The sequence below is a fragment of the Parus major genome, chromosome 20 (assembly GCF_001522545.3).
Source record: "Parus major isolate Abel chromosome 20, Parus_major1.1, whole genome shotgun sequence".
NCBI classification, from domain to species: Eukaryota; Metazoa; Chordata; class Aves; order Passeriformes; family Paridae; genus Parus; species Parus major.
Genome location: NC_031788.1, coordinates 4,179,433 through 4,207,424, shown reverse-complemented (window position 1 = coordinate 4,207,424; position 27,992 = coordinate 4,179,433). Strand labels below are relative to the sequence as shown.

Genomic DNA, 27,992 nt, shown 5'->3' with positions numbered 1-27,992 from the left:
TGATGCACTCCCAAGCTGCCTCAATTCAACAGTTTTATTTTTCTTAAGAATACTTCCAGAGGACAGAGAAACACAGACAATTGACAAGTTCTCATAATCAATTCTTTCTCCCATCCTTTAAGAGAAAAAAAACCTGCAAATTGAATCTTTTTAGTGAGTTCCAACACTGCTCTCAGCTCTGGCTAGGAGACAGTCCCTGCCCCGAGGAGCTTCCAGTCTAAGAGAGTAATACAAAGGTGAGGGTCACAGGGACAACACGAAGGTGACACAGTTTTCATGCTGCTGGTGCCATTCCTGGAGACTGGTACATGTGTTTGTGCTGGCAGTCAGGACAGACACACTGAGGAGACCACACAGTGCACGTGGCACCACGTGTTCTCTCTGCAGGTATTTGGAAGGGACACGGTAAAGAAGCTCTCAAGAAAGTTTTCAAGGCAGTCCTGTGATGAGGAAGGCATTTGTTCTATGTAGAAATTTTTGCCTATTTACATCCCTTTTTTTTAAGAGGAAAATAAAACAGTTAATATGCAAAAAAAAACCACATTCATCAAATCAGTTGAATTACAAAAATAAAATTTTCAAGCAATGTCTTTCTAAAATAAATATCCATAGGTAAAAATGGAAAATGGAAATAAATAATACATCCAAACTATCTTGTTAAAACACAAACAAGCATAATTCCTTACTGAAAAGTAGCCATGGACTCCCAATTAAAGCAGCAACTTTAATTCAGGGGCATCCTTTTCAATACCAGAGGAAAACGAGTCCCAAGCAGTAAAGAACAGATTTGTAATAAAAGAAATATAAAGGACTGTGTTCCTAATAGGAAAGTATAGAACATCTCCTTCTTTGCTGATCAACAAAGGCTAAAAAACAGAGTTCCATAATATTCTCCAGATAACATTTACTGGTATTTCCAGCCAGTGGAAGGTTAACATTTTTTCTCTCATAGGTTAAAAAAGAAAAGTAAAGCCCCGTCTGTGAACTTGATTGATTGTGAACATTCATCTTTAGTCCCCTGATTGAGCAGAAAATTAATCCATCTTAAAAATACTGAGCTGCTCTTTCTCCCCCTCCCCAAACAGCAACTCCCACGTGCAGCACCCAGGGACTGCTCAGCACAGTGAGCCAGGCCAGCTCAGCCTCAGGCAGGACACTTTTACTGCTTGGGAGCACAAGCTGCACCAGTTTGGGATGGTCCAACACGAACTCAATGTTTCCATGGCAGCACCTTGCATTTCAAGGGGTAGTTGATTGCCCTGAGCTCCTGCTGGCAGGAGCCAGGCTCAGTTTGGCCGGTGTAAGTCACAGTGCTCTGGGTGACAGGAGGCAGGGTACCCTACTCCCCACGCTCATAAGGCAGTACCATTCCAGGAAATCGGTTTCTTTCTTGAAGGTTTCAGGTTTTTTTGTGGTCCTGTATGTCCTCTTACTTTTTAAGTTGTTTTTCTACCTATTTAAAAGGAGCAACATGCCCAGATTAACAACAGAGGTCAAGTAGGCAAAGATTAAAATGTCCACAATGCAAGCTCTAGGTTTACAGTGTACTGGTCATGCATAAACCCCTACAGATCCTGGCAGGCATTTAAACATTTAGGTTGATGGAAGATCAAATTGCTAATGAGCTGACTGCTGAATGGACTGTAGCCAGAAACCACTGAGGTTCTGCTTCTGATGTCACAACAACTGAAGTCATGTCAGTGGTCATCTACTTTAGCCCTTTTTGCTTTCAAGGAAAGATGCTGCAAGAAAAGGAAAGAACAAAAAAACTGCTTAGCAGATACATCAAAATTAGGAAAAAAAATCAACTACAATGCTTTCTATCCTTAATCACAATTTAAATAAATTCTAACACAAATATCCACATCCATCCAAGCTCTGCTTGTTACTGACACAACTGAAATAAACCCATTAAATAAAATCCCACATGTACCCCAAAGTGATATTCTGCTTTGTAATAAAATATTTCCTAGTTCTTCTGTAGTAGCTGCAAGGATAGGAACAATTTCCCACTAGAAGCCATTTTCCAGGTGTAAAAATGTACAGAAGAATGTGCTCCCAGTAATACATCTGCAAAAAACACCAGGAGAATGTATGCAAAGGACAAGATTTTAACAACTGTATTAATCCTGAAGTTGCACTGGATCTTTGGAACCTCTGTGCCCTTAAAGACCTATAAATGTGGAATGAAATATGAAAAGAGCTCTGCAACTTGGAATGAGAAATAACTAACCAAGATCAAGCTGTAGAAGAACATTTTTTAACACAGAGTCCTATTCAGTGGTATTTGTTTTTAACTCAGTAAATTCAGTGTTTGTTTTTAACTTCACAAAGGAATAAAACCTTTCCTTCCTACCACAAAGATGTATCCTTCAGTAGAAAAGGATATCAATAAATTAACATAAACCTGTGTGATCTGCAATAGTTCTTATTCAAATTTTACATGCATGACTCAAAGAGAAATATTTCTAATTTTCAAACATTTTATAAGGACACCCGAGGCTTTTAGCTGATATGGATAACCAAATATCCTGGAAGAGAGAATTTTTCTCAAAACCAGCACCATCCTTGAGAGCTACCATTTATTTTAGGATGAAAGCAATGATTAGGTCATACTGCAAATGGACTTCACTTGATCAAATCAAAAGGATATCAATGGTAAAGATTAGGTTTTGATGTAATTTCATAGAATATCCACAGCAGTAGTAGCACTACCCTGAAAAACACGTTCTCTCAGTCAGGGAGGCCACATAATTCAAGACAAGTCCTCTTTGCTACCACCCCTACCTAAAGGAAAACCTCCCAAACTTCAGCCCATGGAGAGGTCACAGCAGCATTTTGTGTGGGTGTGGGCTGCTAAATGGACATTAAGTGACAACTGTAAATATGTGAGTCAAAGGACTAATTATTGCAGGAACAGATTTGATACAACACTGGCTCAGCTCCTTTTTACACCACGTCTCCAGATCATCTCCAGCAGCTGAAGGCTCAAGGCTCTGCCCCACAGGGCATCACTGCCTTTGTCAAATGTTTTATAGCAAAAAGGCAGAAAATACTCAGCTACTTAGTAAATCCATTTATAGATGGGAGCTGTCTGGATAATTGAGATGAATTATCTAAGATGAGCATAAAAAAATCCTCTCTCAAGTCAATCACATGAACAGATGCCAAATTGTTGGGAACCATAACCACAGGTGTCCTAAGGTGCTCCATGCACCCTTTTGACAAAACCCCAAGGAATTGAAAGAAAATAAACATCAGATTCTCCAAGAAGTCAAACAGTGAAGCAGATGTATAAATTAGAAACAGACCACCTTTTTCATAGGTATGACATGCAAATGCATTTTTACACTCAGATTTTGGAAATACTTCATTAATCTAAAATATAAAGCTCAGTAGATATTATTGTCCCATGAGAAATTCAAATACAAGATCCATTTGGTAATCTGTAGAGTATTTATAGGCTATGTGGTATCAACAGCTAAACTAACATTTAGATAATTTTCATACCAATTCAGCTCTGAGAATGACCAGTGAATAAGTCTGGATCAACAGATTCATATGGGACAGTCAATAAAGGTTGGTGACAACCATTAAAAGATGCTTTTAAATAAATGGTATTTGTATCACACACAGCAATTTGCAATAAAGGTTTGCACAAACAGCAGCTGTTTTTTGCCATTTCACATTTGAACAGATTAGAACTGATTTTTCTGCAGTAAACGTAATTAATGCCCAAAAAAAAGACTCAGGATTTTCACAACCATTTGCAAAGCATGCAAAGACTCTTCTAAAATTATTATGCAAAGTGTGACCACTGCCTACCTACAGTGCTTCTCAGGGAAATGTCACCAAGTGCCTGTATGGAATATAGAAAGCTTCATTTCCCAAGGTGATGTGATGGTAAATGTAACTTTACCAGCAAACGATTTTCATTTTGTAACTCTGAGATCCACTGGCTGGATAATAGGGAAAAACATTTCATGCATCAACTTATTATCATCTTCATTTATATTAAAACCACTACAATGAACAGAGCCAACTTAATTTCTGTCCTATGAGACCACAGCAAAACACAAAGCCTTAGAAAGTTCAGATACAAGAGCTGCTGGTGCAGCAATGGTACCGTTTGGCCTTTATGCCGATTCCGTACCGTTCCTTGCTGGTAAAAGTGAGGTGCCAGTTCCAAGAGCCAGGAGGATTCAACAGCTGTCACATCTCTCATGTAGTATTTAGCAGTCTGTATGACTTCATTGTAAACTACCCTGGGAGGAAGGAGACAAAAATGAATAGTGTTTGCTGTCAAGCAATGAGGGAGAGCTGATTAACGGCATGTTTAGACACAGTTTCACATACATGCTGCCAGAGGTGGCACTTACAGAGTGACAAGGGAGTCTCTAAGCTGTAATTCAGCCTCTTGCCTCTTTGCCTCTGGCTGGTCACAGTTCTCCACATGAAGAAAATCTTTAGATTGCCATGAAAACAACCTCACATTCTACCAGCCCAGTGGGCGCAAGGATACATGAAAGAATGTTTCTTATAATATGGTCAAAGGGGACTCTGATGCTTTGGAAGACAGAATATGAATTACTCTGTGGTATCATAAGGAAAGATGTCCAAAGCACCAAAACCCTGCACCCACAACAAGGAGGGCACAAACCCAGCAGGACTATCCATGGCGCCAGTCTGCAGACAAGTGAGATAAGCATCAGAGGAAGAAATCCAATTTAACTCCTGCCAGAACATCTCCTGGGAAGACATTTAGGAACACCCAGCCATGTGGACTCATCCCTACTGCCAGCACAGTCAGGTTACCAGCATGGACAATCTATTTCTGAGGTCACCTTCAGTAGGTAAGGTCACTTCCCCCAAGGATGTGGAAACCCTTGCACTGAAGGGACAGTTACCAAATCCTCAAGTCACAATCATCTGCCTTCTACACACAGCAGAGCTGCAAACACCTGAGGTATGTGGTTTCTCATAAATTAGTATTTAGGTCTCAAAAGCAAAGAGGAGAGTCCAAAATTGTCTTTGCCAAATGCATCCTTAGACATGGCAACTAACACAACTAAAAATAAATCAGAGGAAAACAAGCCAGAATGAAAACACATTTCCTATACACCTGTGGATAGAGAGAGAACTGAAGCCCTCAGTGGAGGATGGTTGCCCAGACTGCAGTAGCACTGAAATTCAGGTTGCTGACAAAGTTAAACTCCTGTGTGACAGGATGCCATGACAGCAGGCCAAGCTTATCCTTCTAAGTCTCAGCAGCAGGCAGTGAAGAATCAAAGTTCAAATACTTCAGGTTGATCATGCTGACCTGAGAGAGTCTGACACACATTTCTGTTTGTTATCTGAGGATCTTTGACCTGAAAATGGAGTGATCATATCCCAACTCATGGGAAGTACAGCCAGTTCTCTCCTCAACCTGCTGGACAGCTGTAACTTTTCACATCATGCATTTAATGTGTAAGCCCTTTCCCTGTAATCCATTTGCCATTTCTGCAGCACCTGTTTGACAGGATATTTCCTTAACATTAATAAAACACTTAATAAAAGTAACTTAACCCTAGCTCTGCTTAGGTACAGAGATTAGTTGGAGAACAATCTGCAGTGCAAGATGTGGTGCCCACTAAACAGGGACACCCGGCTCAGCTTTCCAACCTCTGCAGGTTTCTTTGACAGTTAAACATCACTCTATTTCCCCCATTTATTTAGATACTCCCTACAAAATGCTGTAAAGGAAATGCCATTTGGATTCCCCCTGTGGGAGCTATGACCTTGTACATCTATTGTACATCTTGTACACTAATGGAGAGAAGCAATTCAACTTGGATGCTGCAAATCCCTTAAACAATGCCCAAAGAGAAAGCAGCTCTAACTTACCAGCGTGGAGGTTTCTCTGCATACAGCACTGAGCTGGGGTGGATATGAAGCTCGTGGTCATCACGGATAGTCCTTGAAAGCAAGATACAATTTCAGACTGTGCCTCCCTTTACTGCTTAACATTTGGTTCCTTTCTGCCCCAGTATGAATGTTTAATAAAAGGGCTGTAGTAAATTAACAACATTTGCATTTAATGAACAGATGAAACCGTGAAAATGTTGGCCAAATGAACAATCGATAATTTGATGTCCTTAAAGAGTTTTATCTACATTAAATGAAAAAGTAGCAGTTCAGGCTTTTACTCAGTGCTCTGGGAGTGCTACACTACTGCTCTACAGCTGTACTTGCTTAACTTAAAGCAATCTAATGACTACTAGCAGCAGCATCCCACTATTAATAATTTTAGCTGTATTTGCCAAAGAGAAGAGATAAACATCGAGGCAGTTTGCAAATACAGAACTTCAAATATTTACTGTATTGATTGCCACATGTTCCTAATTGCAAATTAGGAGAAACATCTGCTCGTTGATTAAATTTATTCATCAGAGGAGATTTCCAGCCAAGCACGAGTTGCAGTGAAACTGTATATAGTCACCTGTAAGCTCCTGTGGAGTGGAATTTAGCTGCATTAGCGAAGAATCCAGAAACTATGCACCTCAAAACAGGATCTGGATCACCTGGAAAGAAGAATTGTTCTGTAAGATGAATCACTGGAATGGCAAAAATCCCTAAAATACCACTTAATCATCTCGAACAACTTTTCAGAGTGCATCAGGCTTTGATAGCAAAGGCAGAAGAGCAGACAAACCCTGAAATTCCTTTTGACTTCAATTTCACAGCAAAGCAAAAATTGCTGCCTAAAAAATGAATGTTATCACCTGTGTCTCCATGAAGTTTCACAGTCCCTGAAGCAGCCCAGTGTGACAGCTGAGCATTGAAGGATGATTTTTCAGAGCAGGTAGAGACAAATGCTACGAACCAGTCCTGGCACCCGTGCACACACAGCACAGCTGGAAATCACATCCCAAAGACTGAACAGCACTTTGAACAAAAACTGCCTTTTCAAAAAGACAAAGAGGGAACAGGGTGACCTATTTATGAGTCTTTTGGAAAATCTGTCCATTCAGTAGATAATCAGTGGTTGTAACCTTTGCTGGAAATCTCAACTAATGAAGATTGGACTAAAATTTAATTGTACAAATAGGCTGAAGTACTCTTCTGCAGCCATTTTAAGGAAAAAAATCTGATCTAAATTAACGTTATTTTGAGGTCAAGATAAAAATACTCCAAAGGTTACAAGAAAAGCAGGGAGCAGACTGACAGTTTGGAAACTACCTTCATTATGTATTAGACAAGAGCTTAAAAAAAGTATCACCTTCACTGGACTTCTTTGGCACTTTAAAGCGGACGAGAAGTTTTTTCAGCTGCTCTCTTACAACAGATGCTCTCACAAGCCCTTTATAGTTCAGAAAGTGATCCTGACACCACTGGGAGCTCTTGCTGTGCTGTACAGTGAGAAGTGAAAAAAATCTCAATGAGATACCATCAGCAAAGCAAATCCAATCTCTTTTGGATAGCCTTGTTCTGTTTCAATTCTGGTCTCTTACAACACATGTATTGTTGTTTTCCCTGAAAATTACCTATTTGCAGAGCAGCTAACAAGGGTGTGTAGCACTAATAACTAAAAAACATGTCTCAAACTTGTAAATAGCAAGAAATCAAGTGCTATGGGGTATTTTCAAACAGATCTGCTTCATTTCTTCATATGTGGTGAAAGAGAAGAGGACCAGTCATTCCATTTAATTCTCTCAGATCATAAACTCATCTGTTTTCAACCTCAAAATGCAAACAACCTGTTCAGTGCTGCTTTCATTGGTCTTCTCTCTGCAAAGAGCTGCTTCTCCACAAACCAGCACTCCCTCCAAGAGCTTTTGTATCTGACTGTTTCTAAGAGAATTACACAGATACAAAATGTGAAGGGCAACATTTGACTTGGTGCCTGCCTGGCTGCTTTGGGGCTGGGGAAAAAAGTCATGTTTAAACACTTGGGTGGTTATACTGCTTCAACTCAGCACTGCTGCGAGTATTCTACTATGGAAGTGTTTTATACCAGCAAAATATACTTCTCCCAAAGAGGAATAGCAACTTCAAAACTATTAAATAAACCTCAGCTTACAGAGCAGTACTAAGGTTGGTGTCAGACCTCAGGGCAAAAATATAAGGTCAATGAAAAACAGGGTATGATGATTAATGAGTTAATTTAACACCAGGAAAAAGACTGCTAGATTTAAATGCAAATCATCATCAGTAAAACATGAGAAAATATCAATTTCATTGGAAATTTGGACATTTGTTTTCCCCAAGCCCCAAGACAAAATCCCTGTCTCCTTGAAAACACAGCTGCCTACCCATAAGATTTCCATGCTGTACCCCAACAAAATTCTCCTTTACTCCCTGTTCAGAGGAACTGTGGAAGGTCTGTGGCAAATGGTGACCACAGAGTCTTTTAATGTACAATTATCCCTTGATAGGCTTGATAAGTCCTCGGCTTTGAGGACTTTTTGTATCCAGAACTTCCAGATTCACAAGTGAGAACCTCAAGTTTCTCCCATTCCTGCAAATCCACATCCACTTGAACTGACTTACTTTGACAAAGGCTTCATAAACATTCAGCATGGTCAGATGATCACCTTCCTCCACAGCAAACTTTCTGTGCTGCCTGGCCTGCAGAACAAGAAATATCATTTTACAGGCAGATTGATTTTTTTGCTGAAATCATGTCTGACATGCCCAGTTCCCTTCAGCTCTGTATTTCCTGGGGACTGTTAAAATTCTTACCATCTAGGGCAGCTCCTCTGAGCAACAGCCATACTTTACTAGCCCCCCTATACTCAGGAGCACTTCCAAAACTGAAATTAGAAAAATGAGCAGATAAAGAATCTCCATTCGTTAAAATCAGGCTCCTGCTACCTGTTAAGAATTTGCTGCATCCTTTCTGTTTTGTTCATCTCAAAAGGAAGTGGTGTGTGGGAAGGTTTTGGGGGATTTTTTTGCAAACCCTTACACTGACCAATATTGGTTCATAACCTTTCATGTTTCTGGCCCTCAGAAGGAGGTTTTTAGCACTACTAAAAGACTCCAAGGTTCCCCTGTTATTTGGTTTATTTTTTCACCTACAACAAACAGACACAATTCAAGACCTTATTTTATTTTCACACAAAGTTGAAGTCTGTAATAGGCACCAGTAAAATACTTGCCAGAAGTCCAGAAATGTGGACCCAACAAACAGAAAAGGAGACACAACTGAACTTACAGCCTGGTTTTTTTGATTTGGAGGGATCACAAAGATGTTTTGAATCTGCATCATGGCAGCAATTGTCAAAATCTCTTGGGAGCAGCCAAAATTTCCTGAAAAGTAAATGGAGAAATTCAATAAAGGAAATCTTCCATTCAATTTACCCCCATAGAGAATAAAATGAAAAATAAGCAGAGTATGTTTTTATAGTATTTAAAACATAAATACATAAACTCCTGTACTTTTTTAGGAGTGAACGTTTTCAGTGAAAAACTTAAGAGGCAAATGTTAGATTTATTAAACTGTAAAATGTCTTACACTAATTATTTAATAGAGATTTTAACCAATTCTTTCCACTGCAGACCACACCAAGATGAAGTATGGCTTGAGTTTAACAAATGTCTAACAATACATTACAATTACATGACTGTGAAGAAACTCTGATCTTTTTTCTCCTACCTGATTCCAGAAGCATCTTTGCAAACATAGGATTCAAAGGAAACTCTGCTATTCTCATTCCCAGAGGCTCTGTTAATCGGCAGTGCATATCCAGACCTGCAGCACATTAAGAAATGTAGCTGGGACACAGGCAAAACAGCACAGCAAAACTTCTTTTAGACTTCAACTGCACCAAAGAGCAAAATTACCTAAACAAAATTAGCTAAAATATAGCAAATGCACCTTTGAGGTGCTGAATGTACACTAAGCCTACAGGAAATCCATGATATCCATTCACTCTCCCATGGGACACCAGAATTTTCTTTTTTAAAAATACTTGAACACACAAGTTTTTTAATTTTGACCAAGTTTTACTGTTACTTTCAATAATTTAAAAAACCTGCAGTCCAAGTCAATGCCATGGCCAGAGGGGACATTAGCTGTTACACCTCTGATCCCCTTTTTAAATATTTAGTAACATCTTTGTTCATGGGGATGTAAAGCAGATGAGAATGAAAATGGGAATAAACATGGAACAGGCATTATTACAGAAACAGGAAGCTCTGCTGATGGTAGGGTGTCATTGTTCTAAGCTTAGGTCATGGAGAAAAAGAATTTATTATTATTTAAACAAGAGATGCACAGCTGATGAAAGTTTTCTGATAGAAGTTTAGTGTGCTTTGTGTATCAACCACTGAACTGCCAGTTATGTTCCAGCTGTAGCCTTTTCCTGGGGATGGCACAGGAGGAAGGCCTGGAAGCTGGATCTGTGATGCTCTTCCTGAGCAACCCTGCACATTTACCATTTTAGAGGTTTGGCTCTTCCAGTCAAACCCTGCAGCAAGGCTGACCAATGCAAAGCACCAGGTCATAGTCTGAGCTCTGTGCTGAGATTTCAGGGAAAGATTTAAGTGGAAAAACCTCTGCAAGAGGACATAGAATTAAAAAAATACAATACACATGGAACAAAAATAATAATTAAAAAAACAGTAAGAATTGAAAGAGAAAACTTCAAGAGGCCAAGCTGTATGAGGTATGACAAAGAGGTAAAGCACAAGAGAAAGGCTACACAAGCAGGGGTGAGTGAGAGCCCAGTAACAGGACTTTGGGACACTGCAGGTTGCATAACCAAGCACAGCAAAGCAGCCTGAGGAAACACAACCATGGCTCTGATATGATATGAACACATTATTTGTCAGACTGTGTGGTGGTAACAAAGCCACAGCTGCACTGCAGCTCTGTTTCACAGAGAGAAGCAAAACCACAAATCAGGTCAAGGAATGAGATCTCCTATAACTCATGTCAGCATATCTGAATCCACAGATTCCTCCAGCCAGTGTTTATTATTTGATATGCTATCAACTCATGACAATGTATTAATTCACTCACACATCCCTGCACTGTCCAACAAAACCTACCAGGCTTTTCACATAATGTCACGGTGTTTTCCTTAGAAACAGGTACCAAAGGCAGATTTTGTGCAACTGAACTAATATATTCAAACACAAAGTCACAGCACCTGCAAAAATTAAGGTATGACAGCTTTCATCTGACTAGTGCCATATGAGAAGTTTAAGTTTACCACAACTAATAGCTTAGATAGGTTTTCATCTACAGAAAGACAACTGCATTCCTAAGTAGGATAAAAGAGAAATTTCCATATATTTATGAACCACTTTCTACAAGTGCATCAATCCAAAATCCTTTGCATCCTAAAAATGTCAATACAATTTTGCATGATCTATATATGGGTTGTGCACAGATCTATTTGTAGTAATAAGCTTGAATATAGCCTGCAATGGACACTAGTTTGGAATAGGTGAAAGCTTCCTTCAAATAATCGTGAAAGCAACCACTGAATCCACATATATTCAGGAAATTAAAGATCCTAGAAAAAGATATTACAAAGATTTTAATTAAATGTGCTCAGGAGAGATTATTCAAGTACCATGACACTAAAATGTTTTATGTAACAACCACCAGTATGTGACAGGCTGAGGGATTAAAACTATCCTTTCTAAACTTAGGTAGAGTGGTTGTTTCTGATAGGTGACAACATACAAAGAAATCTTCAACAAAGACCTGAAACAACAGTAAAAATAAAGCCCTTTTTGCCTACTTATTTACCTCTTAAATTATGCTTAAAACCAATAAACTCCAACTGACAACTCAGACTCTCAAAAGGGCATCAAAGGAGAAGGCTGAGGAGAGATACTCTGATGTAAATCAGTTTGCACCACTGTAAAAATAACCCCTCCACAAACAGTGATGTGTTTATTCAACACAGCTATCTCAGCCTTAGGAACATCTGCCCTGCACGAGTTGGCACCACACTGGCACAACAGGGCCTGACCCCAAACTGCCTTTGTGCATGCAACTGCAATGCCAGTGATGAAATCCGTGCTCCTACTCACGTAAGAGAAACTGAATCCTCACTGCACCTGCAAATGCTTGGGCAGCTCCACCTCTGCACCTTGTATAAAATCTTTGTAATAATCCACCTAAAATTTAACTTCGCCTTAAACTTCAGCAAAAACTGAAGAGTGAATCCATGTATCACACATATTTCCATCTGAAACACCAAGATCAGCACTTGTCTGTTCTGCTACAAAGCTATGCAGCCAAGAGAACAAGAGCTCTTTGAAGTTACATGAGCAGAATGCTTCTGCCAGAACATCACCCAGCTAATCAGTGAGTTTACTGAACTCTCCTCTCTGTTTCCCTAGGGTGGTTTTGGCTGTGAATTCATCCTTGCAACACGTTCCTGAGCCACTGTGAAAGTCCTTGTTCCAAGCTTGCAGAGGTTGCCAAGAACCAAGTGCCTTAAGTGAAACTCTCCTTTGTGAGATGGAACCCAACCAGCACAGGCAAAATCCTGGCCAAGCAGAGATACAGCTCCATGAGAATAAAAATAGAGCAGACTGCCACAAGTTACAGCACAGCATCTGTGAGTGGTCTGAAAGCAGCCACAAACCTCTGGAAGCTTCCAAAATGTACACAATTTCCTTTATGCTGCTTCATGTTTACATTATGGAGCAAACATTGTCAACTCTGAATTAGCTACAACAAGGAGCTAAAGTCAAACAGAGCTTAGTTTTGATTACTTGGCCTCACAACAAGTTTCTGTTTTGTTTAGTTTGTTGCATTCAAAAAGATTAAATAGCTGTCAAAAAAACCCAACAATCTAACAGTTCTTCCTATAAACAAAATTAGGCTGCAGGCATCCCACTCACCACACAAAAAGGAAATGAAAACTGTATATAAAAACATATTACTACAGTGTGATCTGAGTGTTAAAAGTATCCAACAGCAGCACAATGAATCAAACCAGAATGAACACACTTAGAAACAAAGACTGTCTCAAGTTGGAAGGGACCCACCCACAAGGCTCAAGTCCAAGTCCCTGCTCCTCACAGAAGCACCTAAAACTAAACCATATGCCAACAGTGTTGTTCAAACTCTGCTGAACAGGAGAAAAAGCTGTGATTAGTAACACAGAGAACAGAATTTTAAAAAAGTAAACTCTTTTCAAGTAGCTAAATAGTCAAAAAGTAGTTTTAATTATGCTCTCAAGATCTGTCAGACTAATCTTTTCATCACAAGTTTGTGTGTATCTGTTGACTTGTCCATAACTGGCAAGTTCAATAGTGAAATTAGAGCAGAGTCTTTGCAAGTGGCAGGCATTTAAAAGCATGAAAAGCCAGCAAGCTGTGCACTGAAACACACACACTGCCTTGGGAAAGAGAGTTCCAGTTCATCCAGGAGAAAATGTGCTGGTTTTAGGGATGATCAGGGGTTTTTGTTAGTGGTTGTATCCTGTAATCACAGCTAATAGAATCAGAACAGTTTGACTGGCTGTGGGTTTGAACTTTGCCTCAGCTGCAGGACCAACAGCACAAACATGAAAAGCATTACACTGCAGCAGGTGTAGCCTTTCAGCCACAGCCCAGCCTGCATCCAGAGCAGAGAACAGACTGGAATTCATTTTAAAAAATGTAAATAAATTAGCTCTTAATAACCTTTGTCAATCAAACCTTCAAAATCATAGCAAGGAGGCAGTTTGAAAACTATCACACTTTCTGTGGTGTTTCATGCACAGCCTCCAGGGACTGAGCTCTCCCGAATTCAGGCATCACATTTGACTCACAATGCTTAGGCAGAGTTCCAGCACACACACAGCAAGATCAGATAATGACTGCAACGTGTTAACAGGATAATTTACAACACTCACACTGTGCTTTTCAAAGTCCCACTGAGGAACAAAGTTGTAATTCTATCAGCCTTGATAAATTCTGGGTCATTACACTCAAAACTTTGCTTACAACTTTGTTTATATATGAAAGTGTTACTTGTTTCCACTGCTGGCACAGTAACATGAAATGAAAGACCACCACACCAAGTCTGAGGTATGTAACAATTTATCTAAGTGGATGCAGGTAAATTTAGTGTCTAAATCCTCTACTGGTCTAATTAGTGTCCAAACTCCATTTTTATCTTCATACCACTCTGTAAGGACTGAAGGAACTCAGGATCTGCCAGGGAACAAATACCCTCATCAGCTCAGAGCCCTGTTCCTACCAAAGACAAATAGCTGGTTTCCTCCCATGAAATTGCAAGGAAATACAGATAAGACTGCTATAAAATACTCATTTTCCTAATCAAAATAGTTAAATTCTAGTTTAAAGTCTATTGCTGCTGTTTGCTTGCCTACCTGTCTGAAATAACCGAAAGAAAAGAAAGTAAATCCAGAAGAGACTGAGGTACACTCTAAAAATCCACCAACAAAAAGTTTCCACCTGTCACAGCTATGCTTCTCTTTCTTTCTCAAAGCACAGTTCTCAAATGCAAATTTTATTAATGTCCATCCAATCACCAAATAGGAATTACAAATTTTTCACAACTCCTGTGATATTGCTACAAATAAGATAAAGCATTAAAATCTCACCTCCTAAAGCATACAGCAACTCTAAAGCTTGCACCATTGACTGTGCAGGGGGTGGCTGTGAAGAGAAAATGTGCATTGATTGAAGTTATCAGCATAGAACATGAGTTCAGCATAGAACATGAGCTCATAGATCATCCTCTTCTGCAGAATCCTTAACTACCTACTCTCTGCTGCAAAATGAAGAAAGAGCTCTCACACTCTTCCTTCTTCCTATATTCAGTGCAAAGGGACCACAGTTACAATTCTACAGAACCTCACAGTTTGTCTTTTTAAGATTTTCCTGACTTCTCAGCAATTTTAACATCAAACTCTGGAATATGAATGGCTGTTTCTAGGTTGTCACACACATTATTTGCACTACTGTTTCCCAGGAACACACTTTTCTGCCTGGCAGGGGACAAAGCTTTCCAGATCAGCAGGGTGAATGATTCTGTGGGCTATCACCAAGTCATCTCCTGATCTCTCTGCAGCCCAGGGAAAGGTGACAGCCTTTAGAGCCTGGCACTCACTGAGAGGAAGGGGAACCTGAGCACGTTGTCGATGCCCAAAGCCTTGAGCTGCAGGATGACAGGGGCCAGGTTACTGCGCTGCATCTCCGGCACCGTGGACTTGGGCAGCTTCTCAAAGTCCTCCTCTGTGGGGGGAGAAAAAAACAGCTGAGCTTCAACTCCCATTCTGTGCAGTCACCAAGGCAAAATCATACCCATGCCAGGTTTAAATTATCACACATGGATACTTAACAGGTGTTGAAAGACAATCTTTAATGCAAAGATGATCTTTCTCCAATTACTGTATTTTAAATTACTTTTATTTAAATAGAATTTCAGTGTTTTTTGCTACAGAGTTGATTCTGTAATTCACCCACCCACATTTCAATTTGAAATGTTATAAATTCTTCACAGAAATCTGGAGATGTTTTGTTTCTCTTCTATTTAATGTTTTTGTCAGAAAATAAAAGGCAGGGTGCAATACTACAAAAAAAAGCATTTTTTAAAGGAGACATGGAAAAGTTCCAAAGCAGCATGCAAGAACACTATTTTTCTAACTACTCAAACAAATGGAGGTCTAAAATATATATTTTAAATAAAGATTAAGGATGGAAAAACCATTTATTTAACAATGCCTTTTTAAAATCGTGTTCACTATAAAGTCCAAGTCTGGAAAAATACCCCATGTAAGGATAAAACCTCTGTAACATTCCACTAACCAACTGCTCTGCAGTGAAAAAAAAAAGGACATTCTATATTATTGTCACACAAACTATTTTCATATCCTACAGAACCCTTTCCTACCTCAAACCTTCCCTAGGACAAAGACAGTGCTGTTTCTCTGCTGTTGTTCACTCTGTGCACTTTCCTCTTTTTTATTTTTTCCTCCCTTAAAAGCTCTCCCTAGACCAACTCTTGAGCACACAAAAATATCTTCAGTGTAGTCATGGTTTCCCCAGTAAAACACTCACAAAGCTATGTAAAGCTTGGGATATTGTGTAGCACATATTGTCCCCTGATTCTTACATGATATATATAAATTCAGAGCACAAATCATGGCTTGGTTTAACATGGCAGCTGCTGGCAAGCACACACACATTTTAAAGGAAAATGCTTCATCTCCAACATCTCAGAGCTCCAGTAAAACTAGAGGGGACCTGAAGCCCATCAGCAGTGAGAATGTTCAGCTGCAAAGCCTTTTCTCATTAAGCAGCTGAGACACTGATTGCAGCTCTCTGGACAGTGAGAGGTGGCCAACAGATTTATTTATAACAGCAATTTTTGTGCACTGCCAGGGTCATTGATTCAAGGGAAGAATTTGGAGTTGGCAGCTATTCCTAGGAAAAAAAGAGACACAGTTTTCTTTGAGTTACCTAAAGGATTGTCAGAGCCCTTTTGTTAAATGTGAGGTCTATGAAGACTTCAGTCAGAGAAAACAGCACCACTGCTAAGTACTATAAACTGAAACTGCTCAGGAAGCAAAATCCTTAAAGAACAAACTTCTTAACAAGCTCACCACTTTAAGAGCTGCAGTAACATTTCATGTTTGCAGCTGCTGACTCTGCCCTATTTGTGTTTCTGATTCACAAAATGATTCCGTTTCTAACACCTAGCACATAAGAATGAGCTATTTCTAAGCCAGCCAGAGGAACAGCAAAGGGAAATTTTCTTTTGATGAATGAACAATGTTTTGATTCTCCTGAATCTCAGGGTGTAACCAAAAGCAGAGTGCACAGAAAGGAGGTGAGAGCAGCTGCTGACCTGTGTAGAGGCGGTAGCACTTTCCGGAGCGGCTGCGGCCGGCGCGCCCTGCCCGCTGGTTGGCCGAGGCCTTGGACACCGGCACCACCACCAGGCACTCGATGGCTGTCTTGGGGTTGTAGGCACGCAGCTTCACAAAGCCGCAGTCGATGACAAAGGTGATGCCGTGCACCGTGATGGAGGTCTCAGCGATGTTGGTGGCGACGATCACCTGCGGCCACAGGCACACAGAGGATCCCGTGAGCGCCCCACCAGCCCGTGAGACATCTCGGCCCAGGACACGCTCAGGAGCACAGAAAGATATGGTACAAGCAGCAGAAGGAGTTGTCAGCTTGAAATAAGCCCAGTTTGCACAGCAGCTCTCACAGCTTCACAATCACTTTTTTATTCAAATTTATTCTCTCTTCATAAAAGGAGAGCTTGGCAGTGTTTGCAGAGAAAATCATTGGCAGTGTTTGCAGAGAAAAAGATTAACTGACTGTAAGTCAAGTGTTCTCATGTAGCAAACTAAGAATATTTTCCTTCTGCTTCTCAGTTACACTGAGCTATTCTCTGTACACTGGAATGAGGTGGGGGGTAGGAGGGGAACAGAGTTGATTAAGAGCTCCAGATTCAGCATTCCTGCAGGGATTCACTTATATATGTATGCCCTAAAATATAAAAAATAATTGCTCTCAAAGTGGAAAATCTAATGCTTATTTGCCCTGAAATTAAAAAGTAAAATTTGAAAGTTAACTGACTAATGTCATACCCCAAAGAGAAGTATTTATATGAAATGTTCTTCAATGCCAGATGAACTATCTCACTTGTCAAACTCCAGCAGGTACAAGAATTACAAGTCACCTTGGTGTAGTTTTGTCAGCTTATTTCAGCCCCAACACAGGCTCTGCATAAGCAGAAAGCACTAATCACATCCAATTATATACTTCTGTGACATTAAATGTCCAAACAGGATGTGCAGAAGTCAAAACAAAGTTGTTTTTTTTCCACTAAAATCATGTAAGTTTGAACTTGTTCCTTAGATGAAAATACAGCACTTACCCATCCTGTCACTAATTTTTCCACTACTGGTGGAAAACAGCCATGGACATTTAGACCACAAAAAGAAAGAAAAAGGTAAAAGCAGAGGAGTTCAGAGTGCAAGAAGCTGCAACTGAATAAAGTCAAATACAAACTTTCATGGAGACACTTAAAAATGGCAGAGTTGATGAGGCAGACAGAAGAGTTGGAACTGACATGTCTAGGAATAATCAAAGATGAAAAGAGCAGCCAGGGAACATGTTCTTGGTTCCCAGTTTGAAAGCTGACAGGCACTGATGGAAGATGCAAAAAGCCTCCCCCAAAGCAGCATTTGGAATAGTCCCACGATGTGAACCCGATAAACGCAAGCTGTGTGCTCCAGACACCCTTCTGGGTGGTGGAAATTGAGACAGACACAAGAGCTCACCTTCCTGACAGTGTGAGGGACTCTCTCAAAGACTTTCAGCTGCTCAGGAGAAGGCAGCCCAGCGTACATGGGGAGAACACGGAGGTGCTTTTTCATCCCAGTGCGAGCAAGGGCCCGAGCCTGTTCTATGAGCATGGAAACAACAGTCTCCACTTCCTCCTGCAGCCAGAGCAGCACAGGACACACAGTGAGAGAGGCTGCACTTTAACAGCACATTCCTGTCACCTAGACACAAAACCTGCACCAAATAATACCACTGTAATTGTACAAACTCCAGCACTTTGTGTAGCTCGCTCCATATTGTAATATTCTTAAGATAAATTGCTGCTACTAATAAATAAAGCTTTATATACGTGATTGTGTTCACTGTTACTTGAGTCAATGTCACACCACAAACACACAAGCAAAATCACAGGGGAAGGACTGAACCAAGCTCAGGAGGAAACAGGTTAATTTTCCAGTCGTTCTTAACTGATGAGAGCAAAATGGGAGGCCAAAATATTTTGGCAGTGCAGAGTGCTGTGGGCCTGGATCAGGAATGGCACAGGAAGAGCATTGACACCTTTCACTCAACTTCATGTTTTATCTCAGCTGTGGCTTCTTCCTCTTAAAAGACAGAAACCAAAATGTTGAAACACTGCCTCATGAAATACCAAATTCATTATTCCAAAGTTAAATCAATAAAGGGGATGAGGAATTGCTTTTGGAAATATGCAAGATGTTATTGAAACCCTTCACGGTAGCTCCTGACTGGAGACATGAGTTGTCTCCCATTTGCTCTTCCCAGCTGCAAAGTGAGCTGACAAGCATAAATAAAGCAGAAGAGACCAATGCATTTTGATCTCATGGCAATTTGTTTTTCTGTCAAATACTTCAGATGTTAAGCCTAACAAATGGAAATTCCATTTGCCTTAACTATTAATGATGACTCACTGTCAATTTAACAGCAGGGTGTGACTTGCACCAGCAAACCACACAATATTCCACTCACAAACAAGGCTGAGAAAATACAGCATTAAATGACAAAAACTATCATCCATCACTAGCTTTGATAAATTCAGGCCATATGTTATTGTCTTCACATCTTTGGGACTGGCCTAATTTTGCTCCCATCAATACAGAAATGCTTGTCATCTTTACTGAGAATAAAGCATGCACAACTAAGGAAAGCCTCAGGAGACTGAGGCAGCTTTGCAAAGCTCACAATACAGCACAGTAAAGCAAAAAGAAAATTGTTAATGTCTATACCTGGCCAGTTAAAAATGCCAGTATATCACCATCATTCTCCATCTGGTGAATTTTCATTGTAGTTTCCACAGTTGATTTTATATAGTCAGGAACAGGGCTACGGAAAGAGAAAATAGCAGAGACATGAGCAGAAAAATAGCTACAGATTCCTCCCCTCCAGCAGGGACAGAGAAGTTTTGGGACACCAGAGCTCTAATCTAGACAAAATAATAGCACAATTGCACAGTCTCACTACTGCCAAGACCAGACAGGAACACACCTCTGCAGGTAAAAGATGTCCACTGGAAATGTCCTCCCCTCGACAGTAAGGATCACACTGGTGTCCTTGCTGGGGTCACCGGTATCGTTTTGATTAAAGAAATCCCTGAATTTCTACATTAAAATAAAAGAAACACTTTCAGTTTGACATTTCAAGGAATGGAGAGCAAAACCTAAAGTCACACAGAAGTTAAATTACTACTAGGTGGATGTTTACCTCATCAGTTTGACAGTGCCAATTAAAAAATGTGAAAGTTTGATTTTGTTGCCTTCTATTCTGTCTGGGGTTCAGGCATTTAGCACAAATAGTGCTGCATGTTTATTACTCTGAGAAGTAAAAATTGGAAAGGGAAATAAAATTAATTATATTTTTATACCACTGGAAAAAGAAGATAAAGACACTTTTAACTGGATCTATCACATGAGCGAAGTCAAAGCTAAGAAGAACTTAGAAATAATTGGTACAAAAAGGTTTGTGTAGAGCCTGCATATTCTCATCCATTTTTGGATGAGTGAGTAAATTTTACAGCCCTTACTGAACACCAAGATCTCACTTTGTAAAAGCAGAGTTAGGCATGATTTATGAAAGTTTTTGATTTATGTATTGTGAGACACCTTCATAAATTCAGATTTATTGTCATGAAGTATTTTCAATAAATAACAGCAAAAGACAGAACTTAAGAACCCATATAATTCATCTCAACTTTAATGAGCATTGTAGAGATAACCATCAACTCTCTGTATTAAAAAGATGTTTATACAGTCACACCAATCATTTTGCTGATATTAACTCATATTGACTGTCATCTATTTGAAATGTGGTTTCTGGCAGTTAAAATTTTGCGTTGTAATGCAGAATATACAGCAGTGTAAACACTACCAAAGCACAGCACACCACCAACATTCATGGCATGTGGTACTTGTCCCCAAAGGAAATCTCTGTGTGCTCACATCTTCAGTGCCACATCCTTATTAAGTACAGAGCAACACAAGCACTTGTCACTTAGGAAAAGTGGAGAAGAGGAATGAACATGATACAGGAGATGGAAGAGCAGCCATATGAGGAGAGACTGAAAAGGCTGTGCATAGGGAGCACAAGGTTGAGAAGACACAGCTGAGGTTTACAGAATCAAAGGTGACAAAGTAAATGTGAAACTGTTTTTGAGAGTGGATTTTTTTTTTAAACACAAATCCCCAGTACAAGAACTGGGAGGCCCTTGATGAAACTAACAGGTTTGATAGAATTAGACCAAGTACTTCATTATATAGCAGGTGGCAAACTCCTGAAAATTACTCATGGTGTCCTGGAGACTTGCAGATTCAAAGACAAATTAACAAACAGCAGGCCCATAAACACACAGTGAAGGGAAACAGCAGGAAGGAGCTGACTAATCTGTACTACAGCTCCTGCAGATGCTGAGGCAGCTCAGAGAACAGACCCACAGCAGGTGCACAGGCTCACGTGCTCTCCCCAAACAGCATCTCCTGTTGCTGCTGCTACAAGCAGAACACATGGCTGGGTGGAACACTGCTCGGCTCTAAGAGAGTTCCTTTTTTTTCCTACTCAAAATTAAATTAATGATGTTTTTACCAAGTTTACATAAGTGTCTACAGGCCATGAGTCAATCAGGGATGTAGTAAGATCTCACTGAAATTAAATCTATTCATTTATCACTTATTTTTACTGGTCTATCTTTGCCTCAGATTATTTCTATCAGCAAAACTGAGCTAATTCAACATTTCTTAATAAATTAAGCCATGAGAAAATATTTTTATAAATAATACAAATAAGGTAAAAAAAGATATCAATACATAAAAAGCAAATTCATATTTAAACTCACATCCAAAACAGTTTGCTAACAGAACATGAAACCAAATAGAGCAACTGAACTACAGCAGATTTTTTTTCCTGCAGCCACTCAAGCAGCAGCACAGAGGATAAGCTGTGCATAAATAGCAGTGGAGCTGCCACCTATGTCACTTCATTTCAGCCCAAATCTCCGAGCTCTACCTCTGCATCCAAGGTGGCTGAAGCCACAATCAGGCGAAGATCCCCACGCTTCTTCTGAACCTGGGAGAGAGACCAACAACACCCAGAGTTAAAAATGTTTTCTGAAATGCAAGACTGGGACTAAGACCTAGAGAACCCAGAGAAACCTCTCTGTAAAACTACTTTAAACTACAAGACAGATGATGAATGAAGCATCCATATCACCCCACAGGTCTAAGGACCCAATGACTGGAGTTTTATTTATTTACTTTAAGGGCATTCAGTCAGTTATTTTAATCTACTCTTAATTTCTGGTGGGAGTCAGATCTTTAGCAGGTTGAAAGTCAGCAACAAGCCCCTATCAGATCACTTCACATGATCAACAGTGCATTTTTGGTACTATCAGCTAAGGAGAGATTTCAGCATCGGGGGGAAGAAACAAGAGGATCCTGAATGTCAGATGACCAAAGTAAATAGCTGGGTATGTACAATAGGCTGTGGGATAAATGAGGAAGCAGCAATCACACTCCCTAAATGAGGAAGCAGCAATCATGCTCCCTCAATTACCAGCCATCAGGATCAGAGGCTGAATGAAAAGGATGAAAATTAAAACAGTTACAGAGAATTGTAATAAATTACCAAGTTAAAATTACAGAATTACACTGAATTAAGAAAGAATTACCTTTTTTAGTAAGCCAATAGCAATGTCTGTATAAAGAGTCCTTTCATGAGCTTCATCCAGCATGAGGACACTGTGAAAAAAGCAGAAAGGTTTCAGAAATTAATTAACTGACACTAGAATCAGTGTCTACATGTCTTCTAGAAACATCATTATCTGAAATCTGATGCTGGGCTATTACTATTCACAGCCACTTACAGAATTAGGCGAGTTAAAAAAACTTGCAGCAATGAAGTAGGGAGAAAAATGTACCTGAAAAATGACATCACATGGGACATACACACTGTTCTCTACTCAGGCTAGTTTTTGGAATGGAGTAGAAGAAAACAAGTCTGTGTTTACTGTATTGCATAGGTTTTCTGGATATCAGAAAAGCCTATTTGTTGTTGATTTTTTTATAAGGAAGAAAGAATAATTTAAAATTAGGAAATGAAACAATTTAGGCTCCATAAGGCCCCCTTAGCTTTTGTCTCAAAACTACAGCATCAAATCCTGATGCTTTTGGTGTCACAATGATCAACTAACAAAATATGTTGTTGCTAAAAACAATGTTTTTACAACATAAAGAAATCAGATTTCTAAAATAATTTTCAATTTTTTGGTATTTAATTTATAATAGCCACTAATAATTTATAAAAGCAACTTTTGTAACAGCTTAAAAAATCAGGTTTTTACCAAAATGCACTCCAGCAAGCACTCATTCCATGTTTTCTTACCTGTATCTTGTTAATAAAGGATCAGCCATCATTTCCCTCACCAGCATACCATCAGTTAGAAACTAGAAGTGAATGCAAAAAATAAAAGTAAAAAAATCCTTATCATATAGTCTCAACTAACTGTGATCTTGAAAGATGATTTTCTAGGCTTTTGCCTGAATGTTTCCTTGCCTTTAATTTTTTAATGATCTACCAAATTAGACTGTGACTGCAACTGTGGTCTTGAACTATGCAAGAATTGATGGTAAAACCCTCCACATTTCCAACTCTAAATGAATAATCATGCTTAAAAAAAAATAATTCAGCTCTATTTAATGAACAAGTACCTCCATTTCTTTCACTGTAAAAGGAACATCAACCTCTGAAAAAAGAAGCCACAAAGCAAATTGTCTCATTCATCATCACTGCTATTCCAGCACAACTAAAGCAAATCCTCTTCTGCAGAAACACAAGCAACACTAACATTGCTCATAGCACTGAAGAACAGCTGCAAAGTTGCTATTTAATCTACCAAATCATCTCTCAGCCTTCTCATCTTGGGTTTTATCTGTGATTTTAATCAAAATCTATTTTTAGAGGAGGATACTTTCAATCTGTGATTCATTGCAGCCTTTCCCTACGACTCTGAGTGACACACAGGTCACACCAGCGCTGCACCAACAGCTGGCCATGCCTTGAAATTGTCCTCTAGATTTAAAACAGAGCTTGTCAGACTATCAGAATAGAACAGGTATTCATGTTATTAAGTTTTGGATTGCCAAAGCCATTTCAAGCATAATTTTGAGGTACCCACCTGGGAAACTGAAATGTTACCTATTCTCTTGACTGGGCATCACAAGGTTCTCATTAATTTTGCATAAGTACTTGAAGAGTTTCAACTAATCCTTTCAGAGTAACCACATGGTGTTCATGTTTCACCTTAATTCTTGTAGCCTGTGGGTCTGTGCAGTCATCAAACCGGATACAGTATCCAACCTCATGTCCCAGCACTGCACCTCTTTCATCAGCAACTCGGCCTGCAACCTGAGAAAAGAGATTCTGATAAGCAACAACCAGCTCAGCACGCTTCACTTTTGTCATCACAAACGACAAAGCCATCTAAAGACATAATAAAACTCCACAATACATCAATTAGTCCCTGTAGAATTCCAACCATAAGTTACTGTCAGTGATTTGAGCGACACTCTAACCCATACCTACAGGCAATGAATTCATGATTTCAGTTGGAATCTTACCACCCCATTACCTTCAGCCCAAGAATTCAGGATAATTGTCAGTCTGGGTAATGCAAGCAGAAGTTCAGGAATTTCTAAACTATGCCTTATATCTTTGAAACTACCTCTCTTTATTTCTAACAACTCCCCTCCTCCAGACAGGAGAGCAGGTAAGTCACCTATTAAAATAAAATGTCATTTTCAGTTCAAGACAAAGCAATAAATCATCAGTTATATTCCTCATCTCCTGTAACAGCCACAGCCCATGCAGTCTGCAACAACAGTTTCAAAGAAAAATCCTGCTGAGTCCATGTTCTAAGCCTGAATGGAATAATCTTTCTATTTTAGGCTTAAAAATGACGCACTAAGACATGAAAGGGAAAAGAGAAGTGAGTTTGCTGTGAGAAGTCATTGCAGCACTCACAACATCTCCTGTAGAACTTGTGCTCTGTCAGCTGGATGCCCTATGAAGGAGAAAAGGGAGGACACTGCAGGCAGACTGCCCAAAGCACAAGATGCAGAGCACTGCTAGAGACTGTTCCCTTAACCAGGCTGGGTCTGGTTGAAGAATATTGGATTCTACACCGGTAGATAATGGTGTGTTGTAGATACCTTTTACTTTATAATAGAGAACAGGCAAAATGCTGTTATAAAACAGCACCTCAGTTCTCTGTATAAATAGAATGCTGCAGCGGAAACTTCACCCAAGTCAGTGCCTGGCAGCAGTTGTGAAGACAAAGGAGCACTGGAATGTTTTCTGCGTATGCTGCTACCAGAGAGGAGAAGTTGTCGCCCTCAGCATCTCCTTTTCCCCCCTCACAGCACATTGTTATGATCTCCAAGACATAATATGTATAGGCAAGAATTTCTCACAATAAAACTGTTTCTTTTTCTGCCTGACATTTTTACAAGGGGAAACCAAAAAACCCACACAAACAAACACAGAAAAAAAGATTAAAAACCTAGTTATGAATTGCTAAAAAGAGGTACACAACCTCTTCCACTGGCTGCATAACTATATACAGATTTATATCACTGTTTCACCTTGTGAAGGAAGTTGAGGGTCACACAAGCACAGTTCTAGTCCTGAGTCAATCACAGCTCAGCCCTAACTTCTGTACACAGTTCTGCTGACATCAGTCAATTTTACTTCAAAGCTTCTACATCTGCAGTTCTGGAATGTTGGAACGTTTGGCCAGACCCACTAATCAGGTTGAATTCAGTGTGTAACACCAGCAACTCTTAGAGAAAGATAAGCAGAAACATCTATTCATTCAGAAGCTCATGCAGATTCCTGCTATTCAGCAAAACCTGCTGATGAACTGGAGGTGATAAAGCCTGGACTGGGGAGATGGGGACACTCACTGAAACAGCAGCGACCCGCCGAGGCTGTGTCACCCCAACAACTCTTCCTTCGGCTGTCCAGCCAGCTTCAGCCAGGTACTGCAAACAACAGGGGGGATAAGAGAGACACTGGTCATGCTGTGGTTACACCAGGGTGTTAGTTCCTCACACTTTGTGTTTTTACCTGGTTCTGCTCAATATTCCATGTAAGATCCCTTGAGGATGACCTCATTTTACCAACCAAAACACACACTTACTTGTGGAATCTGCGTTGATTTCCCGCATCCTGTTTCCCCAATAATCACCAGAGTCTGGTAGTTCTCCACTAAGTAAAGGATGTGATTTCTTAGCTGAAAGAGAAGATGACATTTAAACATAAAAAACAGATTGCACAAAAATAAGAAAACAATTAAAATTATAATATTTATATATCTGGCAGACATAATATCTTCTTGTTACATGGAGTTCACTGCCAAAAGCTTAACAGTCCTTTAAAAACTACAAATTACATGTACAGCATATAGTAAATAACATAAATCTACCAAGCCCTTAGAACTGACAGTTACAGTTGTCAAACAGGACAATAAATTGAGAGCAAACTGATAAAATTCTTATTTATATTGCAAAGTGATTTTATACTGCTCTTTATAAAAAAAAAAAAAAAAAAAAGACACAAGAACCAGACATCATACAACAGATTTAATGTGTCAAAAAGAACTTCTGTACCTTAAAAACAGGCAGCTTTTGCCTTTGCTGTTCAATGGAGAGGGAAGCATAAGGGTTGTAGATGACGGTCACAGCGCTGCTCTCAGCAGGGCTCTGCCTCTCCTCTGAGACACTGACACCAGGACCTTCCGAGCCTACACAACAGGAGTGAATCTTAACTGCAACAATACATTTCTGCCTGGTGTTTCACAATACAGTAAAAATGTTTCATACAAATAGGAGTCATGGGTGGCAGCATATTAAAAAAAAACCAAACAAGTTTCCTGTGAAAGCAATTGAAACATTACCTAACAATAAACAAAGGATATAACCCTCACTTCAGCTCTGAACTTACCTCAGGAACTGAAACTTGATTTATTGCTGCTGCAAATTATCACAAAACTACTGACAACTGAAACTGTGGAATCGCGCAAGTGAACTAGAAACACAAACTCATCTCAGTAACAGAATGTGTCATATCCAGCTGCAGATTCAGCTGGGAAAGTCTGAGACCAAAGAGGAGGATTCCTCTGTTTTGTAGGATTTCCTTGCTTGCACTTCTCCCACTGTTAAAAGGTTAACAAGCAGTTCTACCACAAATCAACAACTACTGTGACTGTTTCCAAGATGCTTCTCCACTGAGCTGCTCTCCCTGGTGTTAACCACAGTTATTCCCATCCATAGCTCGGATTTTGCTCCTCCATCAGAACTCCTCAGGATTTCCCTGCACACTCCACATCCCCTCGAGACCCCCGCAAAGAGAAAGACACCCACTCCAAAATCCACCCACCCCACACTGGGCAGCACCCAGCTGGAGCCACCAACACCCCCTGCCTTTGGCAGAGAGGGGACAGCCATTTCCCCACTGTCCTCGCTGGATCATCAAGGTTGGAAAAGACCTTCAAGACCATCCAGTCCAAGCATCAACCCTGCACCACCACTGTAACCCCTAAACCACATCGCCCAGCACCAGATTCAGACGCCTCTGGAAAACCCTCAGGGATGGTGACTCCACCACCTCCCCGGGCAAATTATACCTGACCACCCGAACGGTGAAATAATAAATTATAACAGCTAATGGGAATGTCCGGTGTCTCGGTTGAAGAGCCGTTCCCCCGGTTCTCTCACGGCACACACCGCAGAAGAGCCCGGCTCCCAGCTCAGCTCAGCCTCCCGGCAGGGACTGGAGGGAGCGAAGAGGTCACCCCTGAGCCTCCTCTCCCAGAGACAAAGCCAACCCCGCTCCCCCCGCCGCCCCTCACAAGACACGTTCTCGAATCCTTTCAGAGCCTTGCTGCCCTTCTCCGTAAATGCTCCAGCGACCCCAAAGAGCCGAGGGGGGCAGTGCCGCCGGCTTTCGCGGCACACCTCACCACGGCCAGGCAGATCGGAGCTCTGTCCCCCACACCCCTCACCACAGGCTGCACTCCCCGCGGCGGGGCTCCATCCCCCGCACCCCCACACCGCGCACCCCCACACCCTCACCCGGCTTCCAAAACTTCACCGGCCCCACGGGCGCCGCCATCTTGGGGTGAGAGGGCGGCCGGAAGCGGCGCGCGGTGCCCACGTGACGCGGAG

At 40.4% G+C, this 27,992-nt stretch overlaps 1 protein-coding gene across 4 annotated transcripts; it reads right to left on the bottom strand.

Annotated features, from left to right (window-relative positions):
• Nucleotides 1-16: 16 nt before the first annotated feature.
• Nucleotides 17-27,965, bottom strand: DHX35 (DEAH-box helicase 35). 4 transcript variants are annotated; one of them, XM_015647781.1, is made up of 22 exons: nt 27,900-27,965; nt 26,436-26,569; nt 25,967-26,059; nt 25,731-25,808; nt 24,070-24,174; nt 23,152-23,213; nt 22,439-22,508; nt 21,778-21,837; nt 19,768-19,880; nt 19,509-19,605; nt 18,261-18,419; nt 16,814-17,024; nt 15,074-15,198; nt 14,565-14,619; nt 9,641-9,736; nt 9,200-9,294; nt 8,533-8,610; nt 7,262-7,391; nt 6,482-6,563; nt 5,887-5,958; nt 4,127-4,265; nt 17-1,742 (listed from the first exon to the last, which is right to left on the bottom strand). In XM_015647781.1, exons 1-22 carry the CDS (start codon nt 27,937-27,939, stop codon nt 1,698-1,700), a joined length of 2,139 nt encoding a protein of 712 aa, XP_015503267.1. In that variant the 5' UTR covers nt 27,940-27,965; the 3' UTR covers nt 17-1,697. The 4 variants fall into 4 exon arrangements, 2 of the variants coding, with proteins under 2 accessions (XP_015503267.1, XP_015503268.1); XM_015647782.2 differs by having other exon boundaries at nt 1,557-1,742; nt 4,154-4,265; nt 27,900-27,939; XR_004499958.1 differs by lacking the exons at nt 17-1,742; nt 4,127-4,265 and having other exon boundaries at nt 5,941-5,958; nt 6,482-6,940.
• Nucleotides 27,966-27,992: the final 27 nt, after the last annotated feature.

Excerpts from the sequence above, each read along its gene's own strand:
- DHX35 (XM_015647781.1), bottom strand. The coding sequence starts at position 27,939 with ATGGCGGCGCCCGTGGGGCCGGTGAAGTTTTGGAAGCCGG. Across the intron at positions 24,175-25,730 it reads GGCGGGTCGCTGCTGTTTCA|GTTGCAGGCCGAGTTGCTGA; the intron begins GTGAGTGTCCCC and ends CTCTTTTCTCAG. Across the intron at positions 8,611-9,199 it reads CAAATCAAAAAAACCAGGCT|GCCAGGCAGCACAGAAAGTT; the intron begins GTAAGTTCAGTT and ends CTTGTTCTGCAG.